General features: G+C 39.0%; 1 protein-coding gene across 12 annotated transcripts in view; it reads left to right on the top strand.

Annotated features, from left to right (window-relative positions):
* The window catches only part of LRP1B (LDL receptor related protein 1B), a 1,327,274-nt gene that overhangs the window by 902,242 nt on the left and 411,435 nt on the right, over positions 1-13,597 (top strand). For all 12 annotated transcript variants that reach the window (XM_073305381.1, XM_073305383.1, XM_073305382.1 and 9 more), the window contains 3 exons: positions 3,025-3,156; positions 12,177-12,311; positions 12,891-13,020. In XM_073305381.1, coding sequence (XP_073161482.1) covers positions 3,025-3,156; positions 12,177-12,311; positions 12,891-13,020 — 397 coding nt within the window. The remainder of the gene's footprint in view (positions 1-3,024; positions 3,157-12,176; positions 12,312-12,890; positions 13,021-13,597) is intronic.

Genomic DNA, 13,597 nt, shown 5'->3' with positions numbered 1-13,597 from the left:
CATTTGTTCCATTTGCATAATATTTCTCTCTTTTTGTGCTTGCTTTTTCAATTTTATTATCCAGCAGCACATTCCTATGACCACACCAAGCATTATTATTTGAACTCCCATTAAGACTATACTTAAAGTATGTACCAGGAGGTGCAAGCTCTCCTCCTTTGGTATGGCCCACCAGAGTGTTTCCACAGCCTGTACGGTATTGTCCCCAATTTGTTGTTGCTCAGCTATCTGGTGGGTAATGGGCACCAATTGCTTCATATTTCTCTTTACTAAATCGGTTATGTTAATGGACATGGGCAGTATAGGTACAAAGAGATTAGTCACTGAGTCCCATTCAGTGTTGTCCATCACTTCCTCTATCACATTCTTCTCAATCCATTCACTTAGCCATAAAGCATGAGTCCCAATCTGAGTCAAAAAGGTGAGGTTTAAACAAAACCCATCTAGGTTGCTCTGGCATGTCATTGTCCCAACTGAAAAGTGATGGTATCCCAATGCACACAAGATATCACCAAGCCTTTCCATCTCTTTCACTTCTCCTTTGTGATTAGTTGGTCCCATGCATTCACAGAATCATCTATGCCACGTTCTTTGACAAAATGCAGTGTTTATCTCAACACTATCATTTTTTGCCAACTCAATGCTAGGATAATGTTGTCCATATGTTCCATTCTCAATAATACCCATACTGTTACCATACACTAATTCTGTAGGACTCCCTGTCCATCTAGGAATAACAGTTATAATTTGCACAGTTGAATTATTAATTTTATGTGGTACCCAATGTCCTAGCCTTGCAATGTACAAATTTTCCTCCCAAACATTCTTAATTCCCTTTTCCACAGACAAGTGTGCTGTTTAACAGTCTGCTCCCCCCCCCCCCGCTTTATTCCCTGCATTAGATGCATAAAGAGTTTGGTACCATAAATGCTGTAACGAGTTGCTTTTGTAGCTAATGAGTTTAGTTTATTGTTCATTTATTGTGTGGTTATGATTAACTAACATGTTATGTCATATATAATCATTGAATGTTAAATAGAGTTAAGTTGTAGGATTGTAGAAGTATAAGATTGATCAGTAGTTAGAAGGGATAATTTAAGTAAGTAGGGCTTAAATACCAGGTATTCTTTCACTTGGATATATCAAAAATATTCAACTAATCTGAAGACATTGTAGGCCTTCTGTCTTTTTGTGTAGAATGTACAGAACTGTTGCTTGAAGCTCTGTAGGTACATATATGCAAAAGGACCCCAAAAATCAAAACCAGAAGTCTTTAATTGAGGTCTAATATGGAGACTGAAATTGTGGTAATTTCCAGTACTCTTTTGGACTGTCATCCAGAGCTAATCCAGTGTTTGTTCACCTAGAATTCCTCAGCCCACCTTCCTAAAGCATTGTTTGCTTGGCAATCTCCCAGAAGTGAGAATATGCAAAGATCACTCAAAGAACAAGAACAACAGTTATGGATGAATGTTGCCCCTTCATATTTACACTTCCCCACTCATCTCCCCCATTTTTTTGGAGTCTCAGTGAACGATTTCCAAGGTTAGGGAAGGAACTGAAGGGTGGTTGGGGCCTCTCCCTTTGTATACCATCAGAATCCTCCATGGGGGAGGGGACAGTTGGTCCCAATGTGGACGCTGCTTGATAGAACATTTCTACAGCTTGAAGCAGGGGGTGTGCTATGCCCACAAGTGGGATTATGCAGAGGTGACACTCTTGAAGGACAACAGTTACTGGTAGATAACTGCTCTGTATTAAAAATAATTACATTCCAAAGAGAAATTTGAAAATAAAATCCAGCTACACAGTGTGCTCTGCAGGGTTGGATGAGATTCACAATAAAATGAGAGTTGGAAACACTATGTCATGGATGTTGAGAGAATTTGACATTTGTATTTGTATAGGACTAAGACTTTTAGGAAGTAAGAAACTTTTTGTAGCCTATGGGAATTGGGAAATACTATTTACACATTAAAAAGAAAAGGAGTACTTGTGGCACCTTAGAGACTAACCAATTTATTAGCGCATAAGCTTTCGTGAGCTACAGCTCACTTCATCAGATGCATATCGTGGAAACTGCAGCAGACTTTATATATACAGAGAGGATTGGCTTGTGGACTGAGGCATGGTATACCATAGCTAGGTGTTAGTTCCTCAGAGCTTTAGAGCTCAATATACAAGGGTAAGGTTGCATTGATAGCAAATTTGTCAATGTTTCCCTCTTAGAAATCTGCACAGAAATCTCCCACTTAAATTCTGTACACACATTTACTCATCAGTACCCTTTCCACTTGCAATCTAATTCAGTTCTTCACTTTGGGATGGTGGTTCTATAATCCCTATTTAATTGGAACTCCTCAACTGATGTACCCAGGGTCAGACTGCTAGCAAATCCCCTACAAGTGGGACTATGCAGACGTGATATCTGTGGTTCTTCAGGAGTGTTGTCTGTGTATATTCACACACACTGACTGCACTTTCTCCCTTTCTTAGAACTTTTTGTTTTAGGACTCTTGGGTTTAGCAGAAAAAAAATGAGCTGGTTGGAGTCAGAAGGCCCTTTTTATAACTGGCTCCAAATGTATAGTGTCTTAAGAGTATCTCTTTCCAGAAGGTTCTTGAAGCTTGGTGGTGGGAAGCATAATCTACAAGTGTTAATATGAAGTGACAACACTCTTGAATTAGCCATGACTTTTTAACTTAATTGTGTGTTAATGCTGTGGGGGGAGGGGTTGCATGCAAAATATCAATTTTTTTGAAAGTAAAAGATGAAGCTTGAATTGGAGAAGAGTTCTTTTTAAACTATTTTATTCAGAAATATCAAAAACAGCACAGTCCAATATTTCTAGTGGTTAAAGAGCAACAACCTGAATTAATATTTCCAGATTTTCTTTAATAATTTCTTTAAATAGCTGCCCAGTATGTTGCACTACAAAATATTAATTCATTAAAATTTGTTCATTTTAATGTTAACCTATGGTTGTAGTATTTTGCTCTTATTAACTATTTAATTTTCCCTTAGGTATTGAGTCATTTCTCATGTATTCTGTTCATGAAGGAATTAGAGGAATTCCTCTTGATCCAAATGACAAAACGGATGCTTTAATGCCCATATCTGGAACTTCGTTTGCTGTGGGTATAGATTTCTATGGAGGTAAATAAAATATTATGTAGATGTATTTTATATTTAAATTAAAAGACTATTTTTTTCAAAACTGCTAAGTAACTACAACTGCATTTTAAGCCAATGGGAGCTACCAGTGCTTGACCCCACCTAAAAACCGATCCTTAAATACATAACTGACCAGAGTACTCAGTGAAAAATATTAAAATGTCATTTTTAAACTGTAATTGATAGTGGAAGTAAGTAATAAACTGTATCCCACTCTTATTTTTGAACATTTTACAAGGAGGAGGGAGAAAAATTGTTCTCCTTAACTTCTGAGGCTAGGACAAGAAGCAATGGGCTTTAATTGCAGCAAGAGCATTTTAGGTTGAACATTAGGAAACACTTCCTAACTGCCAGGGTAGTTAAGCATGGGAATAAATTGCCTAGGGAGGTTGTGAAATCTCAATCATTGGGGATTTTTAAGAGCAGGTTGGACAAACACTTGTCAAGGTTGGTCTAGATAATACTTAGTCCTGCCTTGAGTCCATGGGACTGGACTAGGTGACCTCTCAAGGTGCATTCCAGTCCCAGTATTCTATGATTCTATGAACATGTGACTTTATATATAATTAATAAATACAAGTAATTAATACACGTTTAGTGTGGAAGGGGGAAATCAAAAACATTTCTGAGAAGGGTATCAGACTGAATTTAGGGGTGAATTCAAGTATTACTGTGGTTTGCACATGTGATCTGATATTTCATGTTTTACAGGCAGTTATGATGCACACACAATGCATAGGGACAGATTTTCTTCCCCACGCTGCTTCTTTGTGCCACTGAGTGGAGACTGTAGAGACTGGTCAAATTCTCTTATCTGGGAATTCTACATACTTTGGGGAGTCTTTAGCATTCAGAGAGCCAGTTTAGCAGGCTCCTGGGTGCTATGGAAGGTTGCTGGTGCTGATGTGAGGGATGTATTATAGGAGTGCCAGGAAGACCTGGTAGAGGAATATGAGAATCAATTTATTCCTCTACATAGCCTCATCCTCACCTGATGAGGAGTCCATCAAATATGTCTACTATAGACAACTTCAGGGCCTTCCAGGATCTTCTCCAAAGGATGGCAGAATCCCCCTGGAGACAGTTCAGGAGAGATCACACAAATTGTTTTACATTTTGCACCTGACTTCCCAAAGTTGTTTGGCCATGCCAATTAATAAAGCTATTCTTGAACCTTGTAGGGTCCTGTGGCAGATTCCTGCATCTTTATTAGCCACATCTAGAAGGGCAGATCACAGTTATCAAGTTCCCCCTAAGAGGTTGGGGTGGTTTTTTCATACCATGTACCTCTGACATTGTTTATAACAGCAGCACACAAGAAGTCTAAGTTGCCTGGAACACCTAAGTCTATCACGAGAGAGAAAGAACCCTTTACTCTCGGAAAGACTGTATAGTGACATTTCAACCTCTGGGTCTCTATACAACAGTACAGAAGAGAAAGCAAAACAGATTTCATTTGTTTCCTTTATAGAGTCCCCCTTCTTCTTCTAATTAATACCAGCAAAGAGCTCCTGATTTCTGCAGCAAATGGTGGTCAGTGGCCTGGGCTGGAGCAGCAGCCAGGCCTTGGTCCAGGTCTGGAGCAGAAATACGTATTTTTAGATGAATATTTAGGGGACCTCTGCCCCTGCTTGCCACCTTCCTGTGCACACCACTGCTTATTACCATTCAAACATGTGAGGCTTTCAGTTAGCACTATTAGAGTACATCTGGCAGCTATACTGGTGTGTCACCTACCTGCTGATGGTCATTGAATTTCTTTTCTTACCCTACTATTTCTTGGTTTTTAAAGGGCCTAATTTGTGTGTTTCTGATCATTAAGGAGCCTTTCCCTACCTGAAACTTAAACATGGTACTTACATGTGACATGGACCCTCCCGTTGAGCCCATGTCGTCATGTTTTCAATATCACCTTTCTATTAAAACTAGTGTTTTTAGTTGCCATTACCTCAGTTTATAGGATGGGTGAAATTGAAACTTTTATGGCTGCACTGCCTTATTCAATATTTCATCGGGAGAGAGGAACTTTCAGACATCTGAAATTCCTACTGAAAATTTAGATCCCCAGACCCACTCTCCTTCCCCACTGATATGGAATCCTCACCCAAATTTCTATATTGGTGAAGGAGCTGAATGGCAGTGAGGCCTTTCTGCATTTTATACCCTCACTGTTGGTGATGCAAGAGTATGCAGGGTACATGCACAGCCCCAATGGACTCTGCTGTATGAAAGATTCCAGGCTCCCATGAATGAAACATAAATATGTACAGAGGGATCTGTCTGGACAAAGGTTTCTCAAAGAGCTCCAATTACTCTAAAGTAAGTAACCTCTCTTCAGGTGTTCAGGAGGAGCAGTTTCAAAGCTGCCCAGGAAAAGAAGAGACCAAGCAAGAGACCCAGCACATCTGAGCCAAGGGCAGTCCTGAAACACTGAGATGCTCTGTGCTTGGCAAAACTACAGAGAGTACCACCACATCTTTCATTTTCCAGTCTAATCTCTTGTAGTCCATAAAGGAGATTAAATAGAATGTACTACATGGCACTGAGGCACTGGTAGTTTCTCTCAGAATAAAACTTGTCTGCAAGTGCCTCAATGGGACAAAAATCTTTGAAAGCTAGGGAGATGTATAGCATTTCTCATAGGCAGTTGAGATCCGAGAGTGAAAATCAAGCGAATATGGTATTTTTAGTGGGAAAAGAAGTGGGTTATTTTTTCTTGACAAATTCATTGGGAAGTAAAATTTCTCCATGAATTATCATTGCTTTTAATAAAATTGACAGCAGATAATATGAATTTGTGGTTAATGCAGCCAACCCCAAATAACTAAACAATGTAAAGAAAATATATATATATATATATATAGGAGAAGGCATCCCTTTGTAGTCTCCTGAGGTTCCAGAGGCCAGGGAGGATCTTCCCTATTGTGAGCAGGTCTAGATGTGGAGTTGGAAAATGTACATTTGGGGCTGTTGTCATGCATACATGTAGGGCTGTTAATCATCTCCTGCTATTCAGGACTGTGACTTTTGGTAACGTGCAGGACACAGTGAGTGGATTTGCAGCAACGGGGTTCCCAAAGTGTAGTGGGATGATAAATGGCACACATCCCTATTTTGGTATGAACCCATCTTGCCAACAGAAAGGGCTATTTTTCAATGTTTATGCAAGTGTTGGTTCTCTGGTATCACTGTGGGCTGATCAGGGCAGGTTCATGATGTTCACATCTTTAAGAACACAGGACTGTTCAGAAAGCTACAAGCAGGGACATTCTCTCTTGACCCATAGATTATCATTCACTGTTTTACTGAAATGCCAGTAGTGATTCTGGGCCACCCAGCCTACCCCTTGTTCCCCTGGATCATGAAGCCATTTACCAGCCACCTTGACAGCACAAAGGAAAGATTCAGCTACCGTTCAGTAGGTGCAGAATAACTGTTGAATGTGCTTTTGGCAAATTGAAGGGGACGCTAGCGGTGTTTACGCACTACATTAGAGCTCAGTGAGAAAAATATCCCATTGATTATAGCTGCCTTTTGCATCCTGCATAATATCTGTGAAGCAGAGAGAGAGAGAAGAACTCCTGCCAGGGTGGAGGGTGGAGGTTTAGCAGCTATTTGCTGACGTTGAACAGTTCAAGACAAGAACTCAGTGTGATGCTATGTGGTTAAGGGAGCATTTAAAAGAGCTCTGTAATGGAAATCCATAGTGGTGTTCTGGTCTGGACTGTTCTTTGTGCCTGGAGGTTTGGGTGCTGCTAGAATTGTGTAGTGCTGCCTGTATTTTTATAAGTGTGTTTTCCTGAACCAATGAGTTATTTAGTGCTTGCTGTACATTTATAAATACTGTCAGATTTGAGTACTGCTGTGTATTCTGCAGTATGAGTTGTGAACTAATAAAGAAAATTTTATTCTCCAAAACCAGAAACTTATTGAGTGGCAAAAGCAGCATGCAAAAAGCCATAGCCAATGCAGTAGAAACTTTTAATAAATTAATGGAATAAAATGTTCCACTGGAAAGGCAGTGAACAAATGCTTCTGTCCATTTGAGTCTACAAATATAGTGTCTTGTGGCTTATACACATGTCAACCATGGTTCTCACCAGATAGGGTATGTGAAACTGGTTTTCTTGATGTCCTCTGGTGTGGAATGGTGAGGGGCACATGTGTCATGGTGGAGGGTGCAGAGAGCTGCTACCATGGAATACTGAGAGGACTCTGAGATTTTTACAACTATAGGTCATCCAGGATCTGCAGCATTTGGGTTTCTTTCCTGAGAAGATTTATTATGTCCTGGGGCATTTCTGTCTCCTTTTCCTGCTGGGGTTTCTGGCACTTTTTCCTGTTTGCTCTTTCCTTCTCCACGCTGTCATGTTGGCCCTTTGTTCTCGGTGTGATGCAGCACTGGCTTGCAGGGTCTTGCTAAACATGTCTTCCCTAGTCCCTCTTCTTTCTCCTCCTCATCAGCATCAGGCATTCTGTGGATGTGGAGCAGGTATCCTGCAAGGACACTGATGAAAACAGACAGATGAAACCTTAGATTTACCATTACAATAGAAAGGGAAAGATAAGTTTCAAAATTCCCTTTCCTTCATGCCATAAATCCTTTGAATAAAATGTGCTTATCGACGTGTGAGCTTTGGAGTGCCTACCCTGACTCAGGAGAGTTAGAGGCATGTGGGATTCAGCAGTTAGATCCAATCACAACAGACTGGGTTCTGTCTGTGGAGCGTGGCTGGACCAAGTCATGACAGTATTCTTGCTGAAGCATCTGGTACAGGCCACTACTAGAGAGAGCATACTGTACTAGATAGACCACTGGGTTGATCCATTACAGGAATTCCTATGGTCCTATGTATTTCCAGTTCAGTTTGAATGATTTCAATAGTGTTTTTCTGAAAGAGGTTATGAACATTTTCAAAAAGTGAGTACCTCATTCTGAGTGTCCCCCCACCTCACAGTCTGTCTTGTCTGAATTGTTTCCAGCTTTCTAGCACAAAATAAAATTCTAGCTGACCTATAATCTGAATTTCAGACAGATTTGGTTTTCTTTGACAAAGGTGTAGGGTCAAAATTGGAGGGCCTTGCCTCAGTAGTAATTATGAAAGAGATTGGCATCTCTCCAAAGTAAGCTGAAATATATTACACTTTGTAATATAGCCCTCATACCTATGACTATGACCCTACCAAATTCACGGCCATGAAAAATGCATCACGGACCGTGAAATCTGGTCTCTCCCCCCCGCCCCCCGGTGAAATCTGGTCTTTTGTGTGCTTTTACCCTATACTGCACAGATTCCATGGCGGAGACCAGTGTTTCTCAAATTGGGTGTCCTGACCCAAAAGGGAGTTGCAGGGAGGTCACAAGATTATTTTAGGGGGGTGTGGTATTGCCACCCTTAGATTTGGGCGGCTGGAGAGTGGCAGCTGTTGGCTGGGTACCCAGCTCTGAAAACAGCACCCTGCCAGCAGCAGTGCAGAAGGAAGAATCATAGAATCATAGAATATCAGGGTTGGAAGGGACCCCTGAAGGTCATCTAGTCCAACCCCCTGCTCGAAGCAGGACCAATTCCCAGTTAAATCATCCCAGCCAGGGCTTTGAGTGGCAGTACTCTTATGCAGTACTCCATATAACAGTATGCCACCTTTACTTCTGTGCTGCTGCCTTCAGAGCTGGGTGGCCCAAGTGTGGCAGCTGCTGACTGAGAGCCCAGCTCTTCAGGCAGCAGTGCAGAAGTAAGGTTGGCAGTACCATACCATGCCATCCTTACTTCTCCGCTGCTGCTTGCTGTGGCTCTGCCTTCAAAGCTGAGATCCCGGCCAGCAGCCACCGCTTTCCAGCTACCTATGACCAACCATTAAAACAGCCACATATGTTATGCCAGTTTCTCCAAATGACAGGACAAACAAATCTTAACCTACATTTCTGACATCCCTTTCTATAACCAGCAACTTTGATGTGTGAAAGAGTATCATTGTTCCCTGCCCTTCTTTTATATATATTTTTTGTTCTCAGCCCCCATTAGCTCAGAGCAGTGAGGGTTTATATTTTATTTTATTTTATTTTTATTTATTTATTTCATTTTGTTTTAAATTGGAAGCTTGTTTCAGAAACTGAGTCTTATGGGCTTTCATACACTGCTCTTCTGACCCAGTTAGTGTGCCAGCAGAATGTATGTATTTTCTTATGTAAAGTACTATATACTTCCATTTTAAATGCAAATATTTATTAATTACTATAGCTTGAAAAAAGTCATGCTTTTAATACTAGGAATATTCTTTCCAGGTATTTTATCACATATATTAATATTTTTTTAAAAAAATACCTCATAGATTTAGATCACTAAACTACTTACACATTTTCTGTTTTGGAAAACAAGCATAATATCCTTGGTTAATCTGAGTGTTTTAAAGAACACTGTCAACGTTTGTTTATTAATTGGCTTTTTTAAAAGATCATTTTAAATAGCATGCCTCTCGTTTTTTCTTTTTAAAAAGTTACTATTTTTTCTGCCCCATCTATGTTCAGAAGAGTGCTTTTTGCGATGTCTGAAAGCCAGTCCAAACGTGTTCTTCCCCACCTCTCACCCTAACTCCCTTTCTGACTGTGTACGCAGGTACCAGCTGTTTGCTGTTTATACAGTTTCAGCTCTGCTGTTTCATGGTCTGGGGAACAGGATGCACCATCAACAAAACAGTGATAATGACTTTTCAGAAAGAGCTGTTAGTTGCACCAAGTAAACAAACATTTTCTCTGTAATCAGTCTGAGTTATTATGATTTTAAGAGTTATTTGTAACAATAGTAGATACAACATTTTCACGAAGTCTCAACTACCCAGTACATTTTTGTAGGTAATTCACATGTAATCATACACTGCCTCTCAAAAGCAGGATTTCCTTGTAAACAGAATAGCTTGAAATGGCTCTCTTTGTTAACTGCACAATTCCAAATGAATTTGCTCAAACTCAGAGACTCTAGTTCTACCTACTTTCTCAATTTGAACCAGTTACTCAAGGCCATATTTGATTTTTTGTCTTTTTAAACTTTGGTCATATTTTATTTTTGGAGTTACAGGCCAAATACATATCCGCTGACATAGGACATTTATGTGTTTGGGGTGGGTTTAGAGAGAATTTGGCAGCAATGTCTGTGAGAAACTGCAGAAAGATGAACAGTTTGGATTCATTTTTTGAGAACAGACTTGTACTTTGCTGGCATCCTGAAATTGGTCCACATGTATGTAAGTTTTGCTGTTGCTTTTGTTGTTTTATGTCTATTAGTTCATGAAAATAATAGGAGATATATGCACAATGAAAATAAAAATAAACAAGGAAAGAATATTCTAGTTGTTTATCATTTCTGAGAGGAAACAGCTCACTCCATAAGTCCAAGACTCTATCTGACCACTTGGAAGACAGATTTTAGCCATCTATTCAAATGGAATTGCAATATGTTTACAGTGTTAACTTAGAAGATGAGTCACAAGTTATCAAATTTCTACACTTCCTTTGTATCATTACATAAGTTTTTTTCATATTTTTATTAGATATGCGGGATGATTCCAAACATTTTATCTGCATGATTGCCAAAAAGAAGGGGGTAGATGTAGGTAGTTCCCAAGATTTGCCCCATAATATTTAAGAGCCCCAAATGTGGTTGAAATAATTATTTTTAAAAAGCTGTACTGGCATTAAAGAAATAACAATAGTACAAATATGAGGTATCCCATTGGAAAGCATACTGTTAGTATATTATTTTATTACAAGTTGTCAAGGTTCCTTCCCCACTCTGAACTCTAGGGTACAGATATGGGGACCTGCATGAAAAACCTGCTAAGCTTATTTTTACCAGCTTAAGTTAAAACTTCCCCAAGGTACAAAATATTTTACCTTTTGCCCCTGGACTTTATTGCTGCCACCACAAAGTGTCTAACAAATATATAACAGGGAAAGAGCCCACTTGGAAATGTCTTTCCCTCACAAAAGTCCTCCGAAACCCTACACCCCCTTTCCTGGGGAAGGCTTGATAAAAATCCTCACCAATTTGCATAGGTGAAAACAGACCCAAACCCTTGGATCTTAAGAACAATGAAAAAGCAATCAGGTTCTTAAAAGAAGAATTTTAATTGAAGAAAAAAAGTAAAAGAATCGTCTCTGTAAAATCAGGATGGTAAATACCTCATAGGGTAATCAGATTCAAAACATAGAGAATCCCTCTAGGCAAAACCTTAAGTTACAAAAAGACACAAAAACAGAAATATACATTCCATTCAGCACAACTTATTTTGTCAGCTATTTAAACAAAACAGAATCTAATGCATATCAAACTAGATTGCTTATTAGCCCTTTACAGGAGTTCTGACCTGCATTCCTGCTCTGGTCCTGGCAAAAGCAACACACAGACAGAGAGAACCCTTTGTTTCTCCCCCACCCTCCAGCTTTGAAAGTATCTTGTCTCCTCATTGGTCATTTTGGTCAGGTGGCAGCGAGGTTATCCTAGCTTCTTAACCCTTTGCAGGTGAAAGGGTTTTTCCTCTGGCCAGGAGGGATTTAAAGGTGTTTACCCTTCCCTTTATATTTATGACACAAGTATTGTGGCAGTAAAAGCAGTGGCCCAAATCAGGGTCATGAACCTGTTGTGATATTAGTTGTAAATATACAGTAGTATAAGACAGTCCCTGTTTTCAAGATAATTGTATCTACTCTGATTTTCATTACTTGAGGATGTAGCCCATTATACATTTATTTTTTTTCAATGGAGAAGATGGGGAAAATATGTAGTTGGAGATGGGGATGTGTTTAAATACTATTATCTTAATCCTGGAGTGGGTATTAATATAATAGTATTAAAATTGTGAAGAAGTAATGTCTGTAGGTCCTCATGTGGATGATTGAGCAAAAATGTGATGTTCATTTTGAGCAGAACGTTTTTCATTGAATTATTCCCTAGTCAAGGTGATAGCTTTTACTAATTATATTTTTTTCTGTCTGTATTTTTTTCCAGGAAATGACACAATTTACTGGACTGATATGGGTTTCAACAAAATTAGCAGAGCTAGACGAGACCAGACCTGGAAAGAAGACATCATTTCAAATGGCTTGGGAAGAGTTGAAGGCATAGCAGTGGATTGGATCGCAGGTAACACCACCTGCCTTTATTATTTCTTAAATACCTTTTAGATAGGCCTTTTTATGCTGAAAAAGACTCTACTTGATAATAGTAGACTTCTGTACTTCTAGCCACAGAGGTGCATATTTTTTTTCTTTCAGCTTCACTCTCTCTAATATTCAAAGCCTCTGGATATGGTTTTTTCATATTGACGATCACCCACTGTGAACTTAGCAAAAAATATCCCAAGAATTCCATAAGGCGGAAAAAATGGTTTTAGACGTTCTCTTATGCTTGAAGACAGTTGGAAAATTAAAATGCTCCCTGTTTCTTAGGTGTGGAGTTTCAACTTTGTTTTGATACATGCAGATTTGGTTTAGACTTCAAGATAGAAATATTTGAAAGTAGGATTAAAAATTACAAATTTCACTTCAGTGTATGTTCCTAATAACTAGGCTTAATGAGAGAGTAATAAAACCTACAGATGTATTAAAACAAACAGAGAACATTATTTTCTGCTACTATGTTTTATGCAGCTGATATCAAACAGCAACTGGTCTTTTAAAGAAGTTGTTTATTTTCTTAGTAATTTCTTGGTATTTCTCCTAGGTAACATATATTGGACAGATCATGGCTTCAACTTAATTGAAGTTGCTAGACTCAATGGCTCATTCCGATACGTAATTATATCCCAAGGTCTGGACCAGCCAAGATCTATAGCAGTGCACCCAGAAAAAGGGTAACTTAAATATTTCTATATCTTTTTAAAAAAATGCATGCTAATATTAAAAATCTACAATTAGTAAATCAGGGCATTCATTCTGACATCTGTTTACTGCTAGAGTCTTCAATAAAACCAGACAAAGATTGTACTGTAAAAAACAGTTTTTGTACAAGTTGGATGTTCTCATATACTGAGATACTTACTATGACATCTCTGTTTAAACTAAATATTACAGTCTACTTACCTATTTTCAGAACAGTTTCCCTACTGTTAGACAGTCTTTTCACTTGAAGAGGTACCTAGCAAGAGATCAGAAGTGTGCTTAATTTTTTTGAATCATCTTAAGTTTTCAGCACATTGTCAGAAGACAAACCATCCAACTATAATAAGCCCAATATGGTGATGAACTCTTAGAATGATGTAATCCTTCGATGGCCATAAATATCAATGTTTTGGCCCCAATATAACATCCTCTCCGCACCAACCAAGAAGATCACAAGTGTTCATGGACAAACTATGTCTGATAAAGTGCTTAGGTACAAGAATAGAATGGTGGTGGCACAAAACGTTCTTCAGATCCATCCACCAATTA

The sequence above is a fragment of the Lepidochelys kempii genome, chromosome 11 (assembly GCF_965140265.1).
Source record: "Lepidochelys kempii isolate rLepKem1 chromosome 11, rLepKem1.hap2, whole genome shotgun sequence".
Taxonomy (NCBI): Eukaryota; Metazoa; Chordata; order Testudines; family Cheloniidae; genus Lepidochelys; species Lepidochelys kempii.
This window is presented reverse-complemented; position numbering and strand designations above follow the sequence as displayed.